Source organism: Stigmatopora argus, chromosome 11, assembly GCF_051989625.1.
Source record: "Stigmatopora argus isolate UIUO_Sarg chromosome 11, RoL_Sarg_1.0, whole genome shotgun sequence".
NCBI classification, from domain to species: Eukaryota; Metazoa; Chordata; class Actinopteri; order Syngnathiformes; family Syngnathidae; genus Stigmatopora; species Stigmatopora argus.
Window position 1 is genome coordinate 17,909,005 of NC_135397.1, and position 19,824 is coordinate 17,928,828.

The 19,824-nt window shown below is 41.4% G+C and overlaps 1 protein-coding gene across 5 annotated transcripts in view; it reads left to right on the plus strand.

The window, feature by feature from the left end:
• ddx51 (DEAD (Asp-Glu-Ala-Asp) box polypeptide 51) overlaps window positions 1-13,816 on the plus strand; it is an 87,584-nt gene extending 73,768 nt beyond the window's left edge. For 3 of the 5 annotated variants that reach the window (XR_013303935.1, XM_077613659.1, XM_077613663.1), the window contains 2 exons: window positions 5,822-5,956; window positions 13,369-13,816. Coding sequence is in view for 4 of the 5 variants with exons in the window: in XM_077613659.1 (XP_077469785.1) it covers window positions 5,822-5,956; window positions 13,369-13,392 (159 nt within the window). In the remaining variant the exon portion in view is untranslated. Of the gene's footprint in view, window positions 1-5,821; window positions 5,958-13,368 lie in introns of those variants that run through there. The other 2 variants (XM_077613662.1, XM_077613661.1) reach the window with 2 other exon arrangements.
• The last annotated feature ends 6,008 nt before the right edge of the window (window positions 13,817-19,824 follow it).

Sequence of the window (19,824 nt, forward strand, 5' to 3'; positions counted from 1 at the left end):
GCAAGGGGCAAGGCTTGGGAGGGGGTGTGTGGGAGAAGACGCTAAAGCCACGCCCCTACCAGGTTCCTATATACTGCTAGTGTGGGCACAGTGATGCATGTGCTCAATTGCAAACTAAAGAATGAATACTTCCACAAAGATGCACTCTTACAAAGCATAGTTCAAGCTTCTAACCATCGAACATGCAGTGGATCATGGTAACAGAGCAGCGGCAAGGAAATTCAACATCAACGAATCCATCATTCGTAAATGGAGAAAGCAGGGGAAGGAGCTTCGCCAGGTCAACAAGAGGAAGCTGAGTTTCCGTGGGAACAAGGCAAGGTGGCCGGACCTGGAATAGCATCTTGAGCGCTGGATCCTTGATCTAAGAGCAGCTGGGAGAAACGTCTCCACAGTCACCATTCGACTGAAGGCAAAAGCGCTCGCGGAAGAATTGAAAATTGAACATTTCGAAGGAGGACCGTCGTGGTGCTTTCGTTTTATGAAACGGCACCATTTGGCGATCAGAGTGAGGAGTCAGTGCGCGCCGCCATGTGTGTGTGTGTGTGTATATACGCCGTATAGTCGTGAAAATACGGTACTATAAGGCGCACTTAAAAGTCTTAAATTTTCTCCAAAATATACAGGGCGCCTTATAATCCAGTGCGCTTTATATATGGACCAATACTAAAATTGTTATCACGATAAAATTAAATAAATCAGTCAAGAGGGTACACCATCCTCTACAGCTCTCACAACTACGGCAAGCAGCCCCCGACTCTACTATTTTCCCCATAGAAAAAGTACTGCGCAGTGACTGCTGGGATATATAACGTATTTGCACGACTATAAGGCGCACATAAAAGTCTGAAATTTTCTCCAAAATAGACAGTGCGCCTTATAATCCAGTGCGCTTTATAGATGGACCAATACTAAAATTGTTATCACGATAAAATAAAATAAATCCGTCGATAGGACAACTATGGCAAGCAGCCTCCGACTCTACTATTTTCCCGTAGATAAAGTACTGCGCAGTGACTGTTGGGATATGTAGGTTTTTTTTGTCAATACACCCAATGGATTGTGGCCTGCCGATCGGCATCAACACTAACTAGCTAGCTACTATTTGTGAACGAATTGTGGCCTGGCGATCGGCATCAACACAGTTGCGAAGCATGGAAGACAGCCTTGGAATACTAGTTACGCTAGCTACTAGCTAGCTACTATTTGTGAACGAATTTTGGCCTGGCGATCGGCATCAACACAGTTGCGAAGCATAGAAGACAGCCTTGGAATACTAGTTACGCTAGCTACTAGCTAGCTACTATTTGTGAACGAATTGTGGCCTGGCTATCGGCATCAACACAGTTGCGAACCATGGAAGACAGCCTTGGAATAGTTACGCAAGCTACCATTTGCAAATGAATTGTGGCCGCCTGGGCGAACGTGTCTGCTTGCACGGTTGTTCGAGCTTTTGCCAAAGCCGGCATCATTTCTAAGGAGCCACATGGAAATGACGGTGACTCTGAGAACGAAGAGAGGGGACCCGGCTTTTTGGAAGGCTTGTTTGGGCAATTGTTTAATTCGGACACAGAAAATGAGGACTTTGAGGGATTTGTGGGTGATGATGACGCGAGTGAGTTGTAAAATGTCTAAATAAAGTACAACCGAACTCAGTTATGCTTCCGTTGCCTTTTTAAAATGTGTTTTTAGCGTGTGGGTGTAGCGTGCAAGAACTATATTTCCCAGCAGTCACTGCACACCGGAATCCGGAAATAGGCTGCTTCCGGTAGCTAGCGCTATTACGTTTCGATGTTCACCCATATATAATATATATGCGTCTAATGAAACGGATATACAGTAGTACCTTGTGCTACAACAGCTCGTCATTCGACATGCTCATGGTACGACAAAAATTTCGATCGAATAATTCGCTCGCGATACAATTAAAATTTTGAGATGCGACCAAGCCAGGTGGCCATGACATGAGAGGCTTTATCATTGTAGCGCACTGTCTTTTTTTTGCCGCATCTTTCGTGTATAACAATATCTACGAGCACCGAACGATTTATTCAGAGTTTCGATCAAGAAACGCACAACGCGCATGCGCGGGCAAAAAGAGGGCTTTCTGGGTGATGAAGTATACTCGTGCACACAACGCCGATAGGCAATGGCACTCTTTCTCAGAATAAAACTTCATTACACACAATCAATACGTGGGTAAGCTCAGCTGTTGCATTTCCTGTTATTATTATCTAATACGAGGAGTATTATATTACTTCTCGTTCGCTGCTCATAAGAACATCAGCGGCACTGGCTCGCAATTCCCTCTTTGTAATATTTCTGGTCGCAACTCTCTCTCAGAGGCGCCGTTCAAAGCGGTTGCGACCAGAGATATTACAAAGGGGGAGTTACGAGCCAGTGCCACTGATGTTCTTATGAGCAGCGGAGCGATCGCTAATACTACAAGACTACTTCTCGTTGGCAAGTGGTCGTGCGTTATCCTATTGTGACTACATTTATGTGCATCATTTTCGGAATATTTTGAAGGGAATACGTAGTACAACAGCAAACAGCCCATCGATAGCGAACGTGAGGGTGGAGGCGTGGCAAACAACTAACCCGGCCAGAACGAAGGTAAAAAAAAAGATTAAAACAACATTAGAATTCAGTTTTGTGTAAAGTTACATTAAACGTATGTTTGAATGTCTGTATATATTAATCCAAGTGTTCACATGATAACAATGTGTTTAATCTAACTAAAATTGGGCGAATTTCGCCGACGGGAGACAAAGACGCACGGGGGGGTTCGTTTTTTTTCACAACGCAATCGTAAACGGAACAAACAAATTTAAATTAACTTGGATTAATATATACAGACACTCAAACATACGTTTAATGTAACTTTACACAAAACTGAATTCTAATTTTGTTGTAATCTATTGTTACCTTCGTTTTCCGGGTTGGCGGTTTGCCACGCCTCCACCCTCACGTTCGCTATCGATGGGCTGTTTGCTGTTGTACTACGTATTCCCTTCAAAATATTACGAAAATGATTCACACAAATGTCCTCACAATAGGAAATCCCACGACTACTTGCCAACGAGAAATAGTCTTGTAGTACATTTTAGCGATCGCTCCGCTGCTCATAAAGACCGGCTCGCAACTCCCTCGTTGTAATGGCTCTGGTCGCACCCGCTTTGAACGGCGCCTATGAGAGAGAGTTGCGACCAGAAATATTACAAAGAGGCAATTGCGAGCCAGTGCCGCTGATGTTCTTAGGAGCAGCGAACGAGAAGTAATATAATACTCCTCGTATTAGATAATAAAAATAACAGGAAATGCAACAGCTGAGCTTACCCACTTATTGATTGTGGGTAATGAAGTTTCATTCTGAGAAAGAGTGCCATTGCCTATCGGCGTTGTGTGCACGAGTATACTTCATTACCCAGAAAGCCCTCTTTTTGCCCGCGCATGCGCGTTGTGCGTTTCCTGGTCGATGCTTAGGAGAAACTTGTCTGAATTAATCGTTCATTGCTCGTAGATATTGTTATACACGAAAGATATGCAAAAAAGACAGTGCCATGGCCACCTGGCTTGGTCGCATCACGAAATTTTGATCGCATGGCGGGCGAATTATTCGAACGAAATTTCCGTCGTAAGACGAGAATATTGTATGACGAGCGGTCGTATGACGAGGTACCACTGTATAGTTCACAGTCTACCTTTGAATGCTCCGTTGACGCCAACATCTAGCGGCAGGATTTCTTTTGCAAATACAGCCGAAATGATCATACTGGGTGTATTAAGAACTCGATATCCCAGCAGTCACTGCGCAGTACTTTATCTACGGGAAATAGTAGAGTCTGGTGCTGCTTGGCGTAGTTGTATATATATATAGTTCACAGTCTAGCTTTGAATGCTCTGTTGACGCCAACATTACTTTTGTAAATATAGCCAAAATGACGCCGAGCACCAAATTAGTGTGCTTGCGCGACATCATACTGGGTGTATTAAACAACTGGGTGTATTAAGAACTTGATATTCCAGCAGTCACTGCGCAGTACTTTATCTACGGGAAATAGTAGAGTCTGGGGCTGCTTGCCGTAGTTGTCCTATCGACTGATTTATTTGATTTTATCGTGATAACAATTTTAGTATTGGTCCATATATAAAGCACACTGGATTATAAGGCGACCTGTCTATTTTGTAGAAAATTTTAGACTTATGTGCGCCTTATAGTCGTGAAAATACGGTACATCAGTGGCAGTCCGTGCATTTTCTGGTAGCGCCTTCAACGTATCAATCCAACCCTCAAAAACTATTTTATGGCTATAAAACCTCTACTGCAGCTCGGCACATAGAAAACAATCAATACATCAATGCACAAAAGTGGGGTAAAATCCACTTCCTAGCAGCATTTCATGATTAAATACAAATACTGGAGCTTTTCAGACATTAAAACCAGGCCAGGGGGGATTTTCCCGGGAAAAGACAGCGATGAATGTCAATGGGGTAAAATCCAGCCGAAAACAGCATTTATTGATTAAATACAAATACTGGAGCTTTTTAGACATCTGAGTATCATTTCCCTGGTAAAAAGACAGCGATGAACGTCGATACGTCCATACGTGAAACATTAAAAAAATGCACTAAAATGAGGTAAAATCCACTTCCTAGCAGCATTTATTGATTGAATACAAATACTGGAGCTTTTGAGACATTACAACCAGGCCAGGGGGGTGATTTTTCCCGGGAAAAGACGGCGATGGACGTCAATGGTGAAACGGCAAAAATTAAACTGAGGTAAAATGGGGTAAAATCCACTTCCTAGCAGCATTTAGTGATTAAATACAAACACTGGAGCTTTTCAGATATCAGAATCGGGCCGCAATTGAAATATTATTTAGGAATATAGCCATATGATACTCACCAAAAATCCTTTTTAACTGTACACAATATCCATCCTCCTTTCTTTCTTCCTTCTTTTCTATCGCCATCGAAGCTAATGATGAAAATCGAGCCTGTCCTGTCATATTTCCGGCATAGTCCGTCTTGAAAATGGCTTTAAATCAACACAACAATATATTTGCTTGTGTAGCTAAGTTGAACGTGGCGCACACACCCTTTTCCCGGCTGTAACAGGCTTGCTAGCTTCGGAGTTGACCGCCCTTTCTTAATGATGTCCATTTTTTTCTGGATAGTCCGTCTGGAAAATAGCTTTGTGAGCAAATCTGCAACAAGATCCATTTGTTTTGTTTGTCGGCCATTGTGGGTGGAGTTTGCGATCTCTGGCTGCCTCACTAAATATTTGGAATATTTGGACACACAAGCCTCTCCATCAGTGGTCTTCAAGCCAATTGTTTCCTGTGTACCAGAAAAATAAATATTTACGTTTTAAACTTCACGCACACGAGGCACTGTTGACACTCAAGTTTGGAGATCGTGAGCCAATGGCATGCTGCACCTCACGGTCGCCGGATGACAAAGACTCCAAACCAATCACACTATTAATATAGATCCCCCATCCCCATCTGTCGACACTGTTACATCTACGCATGCACACAATCACTCGTGCTCTTCATACGACAAATAAGCCTGGCGGCGCACTGTGAGTATGCCGCGTTTCCAGATTTTGATGTGCCGCTGCCCCACGTCCACCCGACTCAGCTTGTCTTTCTCCGGGTCACCGCAGCTGATAGCCCAGAGACCAATTCAAGCTGATTTTGTCTTTCGTCGTTTTTAGTAGTTGAGGACAACTGCTTTACTTCACAATAAATTGGTGCCTGAGTTAGGAGATTGCAAAAAAAACTGGCTGAAGTTAACTTTTTTTTTTTCTCAGGAGAAGAACTTCCTTCAGATGGTTACCAAAGCTGGGAGTTTTGGAATCCAAAAACATGTCATTAAACCTGCAAAGCTAAGGTGTATGGAAGGCCGATATGAACAAACCCTGCAGGAGCTTGCTGGTGTCATCAAGGTTGTATTATTGAGTGCTAATGGCTTCATTTCAAATGTGTGTACCGTATTTTCACACCTATAGGGCGCACTTAAAAGTCTATTTTTTTCTCTAAAATGATCGATGCGCCCAATCGGTCTGTGCACTAAATACAATTTTTGTATGGCCCTGACTAGAGTGACTGGTTTCATTTCTTGACGGCACGCTACTTATTGCAATCAACGCGGCGGACGTTCACCATAAAAATAGCTTCCCCGCGGATTCCAAGCATTATGGTAAATCCATTCAAAACATCCCAGGGGAGTGGCAAGGGATCCGACTTCTGTGCGCTCGCAGCGCTTTTAACCCTCAAAAACACTCTCAATACTCAAAGAAACAGCATATTAGAGATATACAGAGGAAATGCCTGACGTGAATGACAACAGAATGTGGGTGTGGACGCTTGGAAAATGGACTGAAGCCATGGATCAAACACAATTTAACAGCTTTGCTAGCGAATTGCTAACGGATAGCCAACATAGTAGTTCGGGCAGGCAGCGTCGCACGCGTTACGTGACAATTTGGAATGAATTGTCGATGCCGACATTACAGCGAGGAGAATCAAAGGCTTGGGAGTGATGGATGTCGCAAGTCGCACTGTTGTTCGAGCTTTCGCCAAAGCTGGAATCAAGTTCCCGGAATACACAACTCTGACTGACAGTGGAACCTAGCATGTTAAATGCCGAACTCTTTATATCAGTGTACCTTTTACCTCAATAAAGCATTATCAAACATAGCTTTGCTCGTGCTGTCTTTAAAAAACACGCTAGCTGCTAGCCTATCATACGCTAGCAGCTAGCATAACATACGCTAGCGACTAGCATAACATATGCTAGCGACTAGCATTACATATGCTAGTGGCTAGCATAACATACGCTAGCCTAGTGTCATGCTAACGCATTTTCTGAGGAAGCGCCCAATGTATTGCCAAAAAAACTGAAAATATACCCGCAAATGAGACTACGCCCTATCACACGGTGAGTGAAAGTCCGTTGATGGTTCACTCGTGTGTTCGTCCAAATAGTCCAAGAGGTAAATAATGGAAACAGAGGCAGAAATGTGACAACAACTCGTCGGGTTTAATAAACATAGCGTTATGTGACCGTCAATGCGATACAAACAATGGCTTCTATCTCATTGAGGTTCCTGAGTGTTAGAAGACAGAACCTTTATATTGGGGAGGAGGATGGTGCTGTATCTTCATGATGACTCAGCCCCGCAGTCAGCCGGGAGCCGCTGACGCTGTGGTTATCGGTAGTTTTGCTGATAATGATGCAAGGCGTGGAGAGTTCTGCACGCCGCGTTCCTTCTCCATAATTTTTTTAACTGAACTTTCATATGTCTGCAATTTCCCCCTTCAGTCCCCCTTTTGGAATCGAAAGATTCCAACACAATGCAAAGTCAATTGTCTCTTTCTTTATGGTTCAAGAGGAAGGGAAAGACTACAAATAATGCTATATTCTATAAGAGTAAGGAGGAAGCAAATGACTGCATTCGCATAGGGTGAGATGGTTTGGCCAAATTATCGTTTCTTGGCGGGGACAAGTGGGTCAGATTTGGGGTTGCCGGTGGAGTCAAAGGCTCTCCTGTGGAGACGTGAGATGGTACCACGTGTACCCCTTTCCTGCCAGGTGGACTGCAGATGATGTTCTCTCCATCACCAAATATGGGCCGTCCCACCGGGGCTCAGACCACTTACGTTTAGTCACTTTAAGCCACAGAGAAGCACAATCATTAAGCACGTAAGGAATGTCTTCCAGTGAGGTGGGATAATTCAAACGTTAATTGTTTCAACTTTGGTGGTCCTTCTGGAAATTGGTTTGACAATCCATGGACCCGAGGGCGCAGGGAACGGTCGGTTTGTGTGACACTCGAAGGGTGTCCACCCCTTAGCCGAATTTAATGACATTCGCACATTCATTAAAGCGATTGGAAGTGCTTATACCCAATTGAGTTTAGAAGAGGTCATCGCCTTGGCCAGCTTCTCCTAAATAAACCATGAGATGGAATATAAAGGTTGATTAAAGGTTTGACCACACTTTTAGCTGATTCATTTTTACATGGATATGCCTCTGGCCAACCAGAATAGGCATTAACAAACACAAGTAAATACCGTTGTCCTGAAATGGACTGGATCGTGTCTGTAAAATCCATAGACACCACCTGTCCAGGAGCAGTAATCTCTGAGTCATAGCTGCCTTGCGGTGGCTTGTTGAATGGCATGATATTGTAACGGCTGCAGACTGTACAGTCTTTGAGTTCTGTTTTAACAATTGATCTCATAAATGGGTGCCACCGCGAGCTGAGTCGCCTTATTACTTCATCTACCCCCACATGGCACAGCCCATGTGCTTCGTTAATTAGTCATTTTAATAGTTTTTGCGGTGAGATGCACTTACCATCTTTAGTCCACACTTCATTGTCACCTTTCACACGCCCTTTTGCCTTCCACACACTTCTCTCCTCAGGGCTGGCGTCTTGTTGCCATCTTTTTATCGCATCTAAGTTGATCTGTTCCTTACTGCTTATCTCTTCATCGCTCACCACCATCTGTAGAGTTGGGAGATACTCTGCCACCCCCTTTGCCGTGCCCTGTCTGGCGCCGCATTACCTCTCACCACCAAATCATCGCCTTTAGCATGTCCTTTACATTTAATCACTGCTACTTTTTTGGGAAGCATGAGAACTTCCCTTAATGCATGTATTTCTTGTTTGATGTTTTATCCGTGATCGGATGATTCGCTGAAAGACGTTTCGCCGACAGACGTTTCGCCGACGGACAGGTCGCCGAATGGACAATTCGCCGAACGGCCGTTCGGCCGAATGAACGTTTGGCCGAACGGACGTTTCGCCGAAACGGGATTCGCTCGCTCGCCCCGCCCCCAGATCGTGTGTGTACATGTTTTTCAACCTCGGCCCGCGGGCCATATACGGCCTGTTACAGATAACATTCATTTAGGAATAACAAGGGCATGTACTGCCCCCCGCTGGACATATTTCTAAATACACATACTACAATGTGCTGCCAATTTTTCATATTTTTTATTTTATCCTTGCATTTAAAGTAGTAGCCATTTGGAGATCACGCAGAACAGTACGTGACAGACGAAATAGAGAAAATAGTAGTAGTAACATTAAGTACTACTGTTATGAAATTGTAAATCCAGAAATCCTACTCCAGAAAACTTACACCAGCATAGAAAATGTTGATATTAATCTTTGAATTAAGGTTCTCAGCAAATAATTTTGAATATACATTTCCCAAAATAATGGGAAATTATTTAAAATTAAAATATTGTTCTTGAACTAAAAGTGAGATGCTATTTGACCGGTCTTTTCTCTAACATATCATAAATTTCATCCAACGTATATTAATTGTAATTTCTTGTAAACTGTGTGTGTGTGAAAAAAGTTACCCTATTACCAATTACCCTTACAACACTCATGCATCTATTTATTCAACTCGCTCCCTTTTTTCTTTCTCTCGCATTCGGGGAGGGCCTCCACACATACCTTAATAGCGTTTTTCACCTGGTCACTTAGCAGCACCGTATGGTCACTCACAGGGATAATCCTTCGGTCAAACCATTGTTTCTCACGATCAAATTCTCCGTCCATCTCAGGACTGTCACTACACCAAATTACTATCGCTTTAACCGTTTTGAAAGGTGAATCTCACCTTTAACTGTTTTATGGATTAGCACTATGTTCCAAATGCTCTATTTCGATTATATCGCTGCCCTTGGCCGCGCCATTCCAAATGGTATTTCCCCTATTATATTGCTGCCCTTGGGGTGCGCCGTTTAAGCGGTATTTCGACAGATTTACTATTTTAACATCTGACTCCAAACTCACATTTCATTTCAAAGCCGCCTTATAAATTTGTAAATTTAGAGTCAACCTTACCACTCGCACCAAAGCTCAGAGCAAAAACAAATTTAAGAAGATAAATGTCTTACCTTATTTATCAATTGAAAGAGCTCAGTGCGTATGGAAAGGATGTCTCTTCCCTCTTTCAGCGTCGGGGTCACCAAATGTTGAGTGAAAGTCCGTTGATGGTTCACTCGTGTGTTCGTCCAAATAGTCCAAGAGGTAAATAATGGAAACAGAGGCAGAAATGTGACAACAACTCGTCAAGTTTAATAAACATAGCGTTATGTGACCGTCAATGCGATACAAACAATGGCTTCTATCTCATTGAGGGTCCTGAGTGTTGCAAGACAGAACCTTTATATTAGGGAAGAGGATGGTGGTGTATCTTCATGATTACTCAGCCCCGCAGCCAACTGGGAGCCGCTGACGCTGTGCTTATCGCTAGTTTTGCTGATAATGATGCAAGCTGCGGAGAGTTCTGCATGCCGCGTTCCTGCAACTGCACTGTGCTTTGGACTAAAGCTGAAATCACACACCTATTTGCACATAACAGGCTTCCCTAGCCCCACGCATTATGGGTGAAAGCGACTGCACTGTGTTTCAGACTAAAGCTGAAATCACACACCTATTTGTACATAACAGGCTTCCCTAGCCACAGGCATTATGGGAAATGTTGTTTGGTTAGCAGTTTGTTGGCTTGGATTGGATTGGATATTTTTATTCATCCCGTATTCGGGAAATTTCGTTGTCACAGTAGCAAGAGGGTGAGGATGCAAAAATAGGAAAGGCATTTTAGACATAAATAGATAAGTAATAAGTACGTTAATAAATAAATACATGAATAAATATATAAATAAATAAGCGTGACGCTTATATATATATATATATATTTATTTATATATATATATTTATATATATATATATACATATATATGCACATATACATACATACACAGATGTACATGCATGCATACAGTAGGTCTTAACACTCAGCCATTTTTTTGTTAAAGAGCCTGATTTACATGCGTACATGATCTACTACATGTTCAACATGGATCCATGAGGAGACAGATTGTCTTGTAGGTATTTGAGCACATGCCCACATAACATAGATGTTGCATCAATACCATCTAATTCGCTAAATGTCCCGCAAAGGCTTGTCATTGGATGAATCAATGAGCATGGGTGTGCAAGCAAGAGCTCAATAATTGTTAACTTCTGTATTTTACTGTGTTACCACACCCAGACTGTTTTGTGCAATGATTGAATGTAGTTTGCAAATATATAGGTTTACAAAAATTGCAAAGTCAAAATTAACCGCACTATAGAAAGTGAACTACGGACTTTGCTGGCGTGAATATGCTTACAGTCAAAATGCTCTGAGTGCCTTTAAAGGCACAATAACAAGTATAGGTTCATTCACCAAGTCCCCTTAATGAGACCAAACTACGTGCTTTTTGGGATAGTATCAAATGCAAATAGGACTCGTGTTTTGGAAGACAATGATCATTTTGCAAAGTTGAAAAGAAGCCTTTTAGTTTAATACATTGCTGATTAAACTGGTTTTAATCACTGCACACTTAACTGTTCTGCTTGTTGTACCACCAATATTATTTTTATGACCATTACATTTAAAATTAATTACCGTATTTTCTCGAATTTAACGCGCACTCGAAAATAACACGCAGGTAATTTTGGGCCAAAAACATCTGGAAAAACGCAGTACAGACGCTCCCCTACTTACGAACGCAATTGGTTCCGAGCGATTGTTCATAAGTTGAATTTGTTTGTAAGTTGATTCAGTGCTATATTTTGTATTATAATTTATGTTTAAGGCCGATATAAGTATATTGAATTTTATACAAGTGCATTTGTATGTTTAAGGCTTGTATAAGTAACACGCATTGGTTTGTACTGGAAAAAAAACATTTAATAAAATGGAGAGAATATGTACAGTACTGTAGAGAGAGAGATTTATGTATTAGAAACTGGCCAAAAGAAGCGACCTAATGACGATTGCACAGTTTTCTTCTTTTTTTCATCATAAATGATGAGGTAGCACTGTATGGCATCATTCAATTGATTTGCAAACTTTGTGCAACGTTCAATATTTGGGTCCTGCTGCTCGATCTTTCTGTTTATAAATGGTACTGAATGTGCAACGCTCACCACTCTCACGCGCATCAAGCTTAGTTATTATTGCCACTCGTTTCAAATGAAATGGCTTGCCTCTTCCTTGCAACTCCCTCAATAGAAGCCTTTAGCTTTTTACCAACCATATTCAATATTGGATGCATGAGATATTTAACGATACAAATGAAAAAGGTTCTTTGCACACTGGAGATACATTCACGCACTTCCGCATTGCAACGAAGAAGAAGGTAGATGCTGGGTGAGCTGAGCTCTCACAGCGCCAGGCGTCGGTATTAGCGGCGGAAAGAAGTACCACTCCGAAAAAGGGGCGAAATACAAAATTGGACTTGCGAACATTTTTGGACTTAAACGCAATTTGCAGACATGTTCGTATGTACCGTTGTTCGTAAGTTGAATGTTCGTAAGTAGGGGAGCGTCTGTAATCGAATATAGTGCGTACCTAAAATTTCCCGTAGTCCTCCGGCATCCTTTGGGCAATTGACGTTCTCTTTCTTACAGATAGGTCGTGCCGTTGCATAAACTTATAGCACCAACATGCAGACGATTTGAAGCCGGAATCCTTGTTGGTTTTTTTCATGATTTTCAGGGCGAGGATACGCAGCTCGACTGTGTTGATGGCACACCCTGCAGCTCTTCTCTCAGCAATCGTTTTAAGAAGTTCTTTCTCTAACTCTGGGAACATTGCTTTTCTTCCACGTCCTGATGCTTTTGCTGTTGCTTTTTCTTTCAATAATGAGTCTTTCTTCTTCCTCCAACCACGGATGTTAGCTTCACTAATATCGAATTTTCTTCCAGCTTCTCTGTTGCCCAATTCCTCTGCCACTTTGATGACTTTTCTTTTGAACGCTGCGGTATAACTTGCTCGTTTTGATGCCATGTTGCTTGTACAATGTCCAAAACTGAACTGAGAGAGGGTGAACTGAGATGAGTACGAGGCTAGAGGGGGGCAGTGGTGGTCTCGGCTTTCCGATTTTCGATCGGCTTTACGAGATGACATAAAACCGAAAATTTTTCGATCGAAAATTTGTAATTTATTTTAGTTATTGATTATAGCACGCACCCCATCTATTGGAATTAATTATATAGCAAAAATCTGCGTGTTATAATCGAGAAAATACGGCAAATGTATCTCATATCAAATTAGCAGATAGACAGCCGTCCCCCGCAAATCCTCCCCCAATGCAATGCAACTTGTCTGACTTTTTTCACTCTTTATTCTGCATTTTTATGGCTGGTATGATTAAGACTCAGAAGGCGAACTATAGCCTGAAAAGTACAATAGAATAATATTGTATAACCAAACATCATAGCAGAAAGACATGTAGAGAAGCATTTCTCTGAATATGTTGCCCTTTCTTTATTTTCAGGAAGAAAATGCCAACGTGAAATAACGCCATCTATTACCACCTGACAGAAGATCATTTAAACGAGTGGATAATTTGTTACTGTACTTACAGAAAGTTCAACACACTTTGCAATGATTTTTATTACATGGTTGACTCTCATTTAAGAAATACAAGCACCTTCTTGTTTTGAACCAAAAGACAATTGTTGCGCTTTAAAAAAATTCTCTTTTGAAAAATGGGTTAGATGAGAAAGGAAATTCAGTTACTCACATAGCACAGCAAACATGTATACAATTATGTATACAGAAGCAGGAGTACTTTTAGGAAAAAGTCAGGAAAGCTGACGGTCAATTTCAAAAGAAAGGATGACGAATTTTACCTATTCAAGCAAGTGTTTGGGTGTTATTTTTGTTAAAACATTGTAAACCAAAGTGAAAATATGACGAAAATAAAAACTCACAAAATAGGATTGCTGTTGCGTAGTTCATGCAACTAACTTCAAGCAGAAATGACTAAGCGGAAGCACTGCAGTGTGCACTGAAGAAGGTATGTAATCTGTAGAGTGTAATGCTCAAAACTACCACATGATAGCAGCAATTTAACATTTTTGGTCAGGCATACTCATCGATACTCCTTGCAAATGCTCAAAGCTTGAGTTTACACACTTAGAGAAGGTAAAGAAATTCAATCACTCGTCTATTAGGATCTGACAGCCGTTTCTGGCCACCATAATGTTAACCTCTACGATGCACGGTTTGGACAAACGTAGCGTGAGAATGTTAACATAAAACATCCACCCATTCATAAATCACGCTTTATTCTGTGCTCCCCGAAACACTTTTTTCCCCTGTCGTGACGGAAAGACTCGGCGAGACACGATAGTGCTGGGCGCGCTGACCCAATGTAGTTGTATGGAAGGACGCCTTTCCATGTCATTTACAAACGTCGTTTTCGGAAGTTTCCGTCAGCGAGTCTCCAGGTGCACACACATCCATCCATAAATCACGCTTTATAATGATTATAGGATAGATAAAGCCTGATTTATGGATGGATAGATGTTTTATAACTCCCGTCACGACAGACAAAAAAAGTGTTCCGGGGAGCACCTGGAAACTCGCTGGCGGAAATTCTTCACAAAAAAGACGTTTGTAAATGACGTGGAGAGGCGTCCTACCTCACGACCAATCAGCCACGCGGTGCATTTAGGGCACATGTAAAAACAACGATTCATACATCAACTCTGCTTTCACCTTTAACAAATAAAAGATTTGGTTTACACCCTTAGAGAAGGTGAAGGCATCTTAGGATGCGACAGCCATTTCTGGTCACCATTAAAAAAAATTCAACTCGTTCCACGGTTTGGACAAACGTAGCGAGAGAATCTTAACATACACACACACACTTCCATAAATCACGCATTATAAGGATTTTATAGACAACACAATGCAATGTTAAATGTTTATGAGATGATGTATAGGGTAAAAATGAAACGCTATGCTTAAATACCAAACTGAATTTAAATTAATGTCTTAATGCAACATCATGCAACTAACTATACCCTAACAAAATTTAGCTCTCTAAACATTCACATCTAAATTGATGAAAAATTCAATATAATACATTATTCAGTGCTTCCTGAGTGTTAATAAATACATTTGACACCCAAAATCTAAAAATTGTCGTGTAATTCAACCTCAAAGATTTTTTTTATCCAAAAAAAGAATCGTGTTTATTAAATTAAGAGGGCTGAATAATACACAGAATTATTTTTTTCTGAAGTATAATAGTTGAGTTTAGTCTTGACCACGTTGTTACCGGAAGAAAAAGTCAGAAGAGAGGTCTATCAAATTACAAATTTTCCCAAGTTTTTTTTGTTTTTTTTTCTCCAAAATAAAGAGTAAGCGGCACAGTGAAGGAGTGGTTTGCACAGTGTTGGGCAAACCAGACCTTAATGACTGGTTTGGGTGCATATTTTTGTTCCAACTGATTCAGCACAGAACCAATGAAACCAATGAGGTTTATGTGGAAACAGGAAGCATCTGACTGCAATCTTGTCAAGTTTGCCAATTTGACATTTTGTGATAGCATAAGAAAAGATGACGCAAACTCTCTTGCTCTGGTGAGGGAAGAAATTCAACGCTGCTCTGTCTTTTTTTCTTCTAACTCCTTGAGCAATATGTCCCTTTTTTATTGTGAAAGAATAGGTGTGTCCATTACAGAAAAATAATGTGTTTATGCGTAAAGTCTCCATATCAGACCCTCTGGTTTCCATTAAACAGTCTCATTCTTTTTGGCGTAAAAAATCCTTGAATCACTTCACATTCCGATAACATCCATTGTAGGCTAATTGGACATTCTAAGTTGCCCCTAGGTATGGGTGTAAGTGTGTATGGTTGTCCGTCTCCTTGTGGCCTGCGATCGGCTGGCCACCAATTCAGGGTGTCCCCCGCCTCTGGCCTGGAGTCAGCTGGGATAGGCTCCAGCATCCTCCGCAGCCCTAATGAGGATAAAGCCGTTCAGAAAATGAGATGAGATGAGAAACCATCACAGAAAAAGCTAAATTTTTATACTTGCTGAACATCGAGGTGTTCTCCCCGGAATGATGCTTGATTCTGGCGTTTAGGGTCTGCAAGCCCTCAATGGCCCTCGTGAGCGCCCCATCTGTTGAAGTGTTGTTGGGTATGAAGGTGCAACATTGATCTCCGAACATTGCACACATGTCTCCTTTCTCTGCCAGAAGCAGGTCAACCGCTATTCGCGTCTGAAAGGCCATTAGTGAGGTGTAGCTCAATTGTTCTTTTATGGCAATAAGCCTTGTTCAGTATGATTTTTTGGGACATTTAAATGGATGTAGTTTATACGGTCAACATTTTTATTTGGATTTATCAAAATAAAAATGGACTCCCATCCTGCTGCGATTAGTTAACGCCTCTGGGTACCCCAATTGCGTCAATAAATGTCGGATCACCATCCTTCCATGAGGCGCGTCACTGCAAGAGCTCAGATGAGTCCCCAAGGTTTTGAGCCGCCAATTGAATATCCTCAACTGTAGAAGGAAAAATAGACACTGGTAAAAGCAATGATACTAATGCACATCGTCCAGTTGAATTCTTGTTACAGGATAGATTGTACAGACACTCCCCTACTTACGAACATTCGAGTTACGAACAACAGTACATACGAACATGTCTGCGCAAAATTTGTATTTATTTATTTTTTCCCCCCAAGATCGCGCCGTCACTTTTTTAAAATTACATTTTAATATTTCTTAATACATTCCTCTTTACTTTTCTTTGTACTTTATACTTTTTACTTTAATGTTTTTACAACATTCTTTGTTCTGTGAGCCTGGCTTCTTTCGGCTACTTTTTTGGAACCATTCAGCCATGCCTACGCTGTCACACATGGGACTAGCTGTTACAATACGCAGCAGAAAAGAGCGACACCTCAGTGCCACCGGAGATTCGGAGCTGGACAAAAGTGCGGGGAGAAGAGGCAACGCTTCTGACCAACCATTCCATCACGGGATAAGATGGAAGAGCTGTCAGCGCTTGCCAGCAACGGAGCCGAGGGGCTCTACTCTGCTACTGTTGTCTTCAGCTCCAAACTACTGAGGAACTGTGTGGATAAGCTTGGAAGAGTGACTCTGCATAGTCTCTACCTCGGTCCCAGTCTTCAGAAGTCCCCCATCTTGTGGAAGACTACCTGTGTGTGGTTCCGTTTTTTGTCCAACTTTGCAACGTCTATCCGTTTTAGCTACCGCAACCAAGATGGCGCCGTTCAAGTGGAACCGGGCGGCGGTAGCTCCGTCCACTCTTGCTCATTTTGTTTTTGCTGCTTTTCTGTCTTAATGATTTGATTTGGTGATTCTCAATGATCAAATTTACTTATATTTGCTTTGTACTTTGTGCTTTTGCTTTGTTGTTCTGTCTAATCACCCTCTTCCTACTGCCACAATGAAATTTTTCCCGAATACGGGATAAAGTTATCCAATCCAATCCATGGCATATGTCGAAAAATGTTCGGAAAGAGATGTTGTAAGTTAGATTTTGTATTGCGCGCCGTTTTCCGAGTAGTGCTTCTTTCCGCCGCTAATACCGACGCCTGGCGCTGTGAGAGCTCACCTAGCATCCACCTTCCTGTGCCCAGTTCGTTGCAGTGCGTAAGTGCGTGAACGTATCTCCAGTACGCAAAGAACTTTTTTCATTTTTATCATTAAATCTCGTGCATCCATTATTCAATACGGTTGGTCAAAAGCGAAAGGCTTCTAGTGAGCGTGGTAGTGCAAGGAAGAGGCAAGCCATTTCATTTGAAACGAAAGTGGCAATAATAAAGAAGCTTGATGCGGGTGAGAAAATGGTGAGCGTTGCACGGGCATACAACTTGAATCGTTCGACGATCGTCCGTTAAATGTTTTTTTCAGTACAAACCAATGCAGTTTACTTATACAAGCCATGAACATACAAATGCACTTATATAAACCTTCAATATACTCATACAGGCCTTAAACATAAATTATAATACAAAATATAGCACTGAAGCAACTTACGAACAAATTCACCTTACGAACAATCGCTTTGAACGTAACTCGTCCGTAAGTAGGGGAGCGTCTGTATCCCATTTTTTACATGCAGTACTCAGATCTTGCTTTGTCATAACTTCCAATGCACATTCAGATGTAATCTGTGCCGGGATCACACGTAAAAGAGGTACATGCATACATGTTATGCAACTAAAATTTACAGTTTTCGCTGCACCTTCCATTAACAATAACCAGTTATTTCCCTTTTGTGAAATGCCCGTTATAGCCAAAAATGTATAATCCATAGTTATTTTGGATTTCCCTTTAACCACAGTAGTGTCCGTTTTCCCAACATATTGAGTTCTATCATACACACTCATCGCTTCAATAGGTTCAGTTATTCTGGTTGATAGTAAAGTAAGGATCTGTTCCCGAAACCCACACATTCAGAGTAAATTTCACACATGGATCTGTTCCACATGATAATTTGTGAGTTTGAAGATCAATTTGTATCTCAATCACACTATGAGTCATCTCTATTAATTGTCTAATTTTATCAGCACAAATTGATGTAGTCCAAGATTTCCAATCTGAACCTGTCTTGGCCACCAGGCTTGACCAGTCTCTGTCTTGAATAGTCAAATACCACACATAATCTGATGCTTTAGTTGGATTTATAGGACCCACTGCACTTGAAGTTTCCAAGTACACTCCTTCCCAAAGGATAGTAAATGAAGAAGTAACATTATGTGGCAGACAGATCATTGTCTGAGTACTCATTGCCTTCGGAATGTCATCTCATATGCATGCTGAGAAGTCATTCTTGTTGGCAATGTAATTTCATTTGATAGACTTACTCGTCGTGTTGATCGTTTCAAACTGTTGTAAGAAGGCCGAGTCTCCCCCAAATACGCTTTTTGTTTTCCAATGAATATGGTGACCACAAATACCACATGAGTAGAAATATCACTATACCCAATGATACCACCCAACGACCTATGGAACATTTCAGCCATATAGACTTTTTGTCCTCCTGAAGCGTTTCACTGGAGATAACCTTACAATGTGAAAGATGTATCCAAGTCCCTCTTTCTGCTATTTTCACGGTTGTCGATGAGGTTAGCAGCACTTGGTAAGGACCTTCCCACTTGGTCGTGCCAGTGTTTCTTTTTATGCTTCCGATGAGCACCCAGTCGCCCGGTACCACCACTGGTTGGTCTGGTTCCTGTTGAGAAACACATTCTCCTAACTTTAGTTCACACATTTTCTCTAATGTTTTTCTAATGTCATCTGCTAAATTTGCTTTATCATCCAATTCCCATTGTGTAGTGAATAATGGTAGTTTGTATGGTCTCCCCAAACAGAATTTGATAAGGTGTCAACCCAGTTGTACTTGTTATATTAATGTTGGGGTTATTCTGGGATATTATTATGTGCGCATTAATCATTATATGTGTGTGGAATATTAATCATTATATGTATGTGTGAAATATTAATCTTTATATGTATATGTGAAACTAATCATTATAAGCAGACGAAAGCTCAGTATAACGGTTACCAAGGACACTTCCCACTGCAGCTGGCCCCCGAGGAAATTTAATGGTTTTGCCCTATTCCGAGGACTATTGACCTGGCATCACCCAGTCCCGGGCCGAGGACTGTTGATCTGAGTTCGCAATGAAGATCTGTGAAGGACTCTTAAATTGCTTTGAGTTGGATTCCGGAGCAGATGGCGATAATCGAATCAACTTCCGAAAATACTCGCATATTGCTTTAAAATAGTGTTGCTCGTTTCACCTTTTATGGAAATTGTTTTGCTTACTTGTGCAAATTCTTACGCAGTTGTTTTTGGTTTACGACCTGATATGCAATTGTTGCAGTTGTTTTTTGACCTTAATTGTGTTATTCGGTTAGCTTATGCAATTGTTTGAATAAGATAATGCTGGAGATATGTC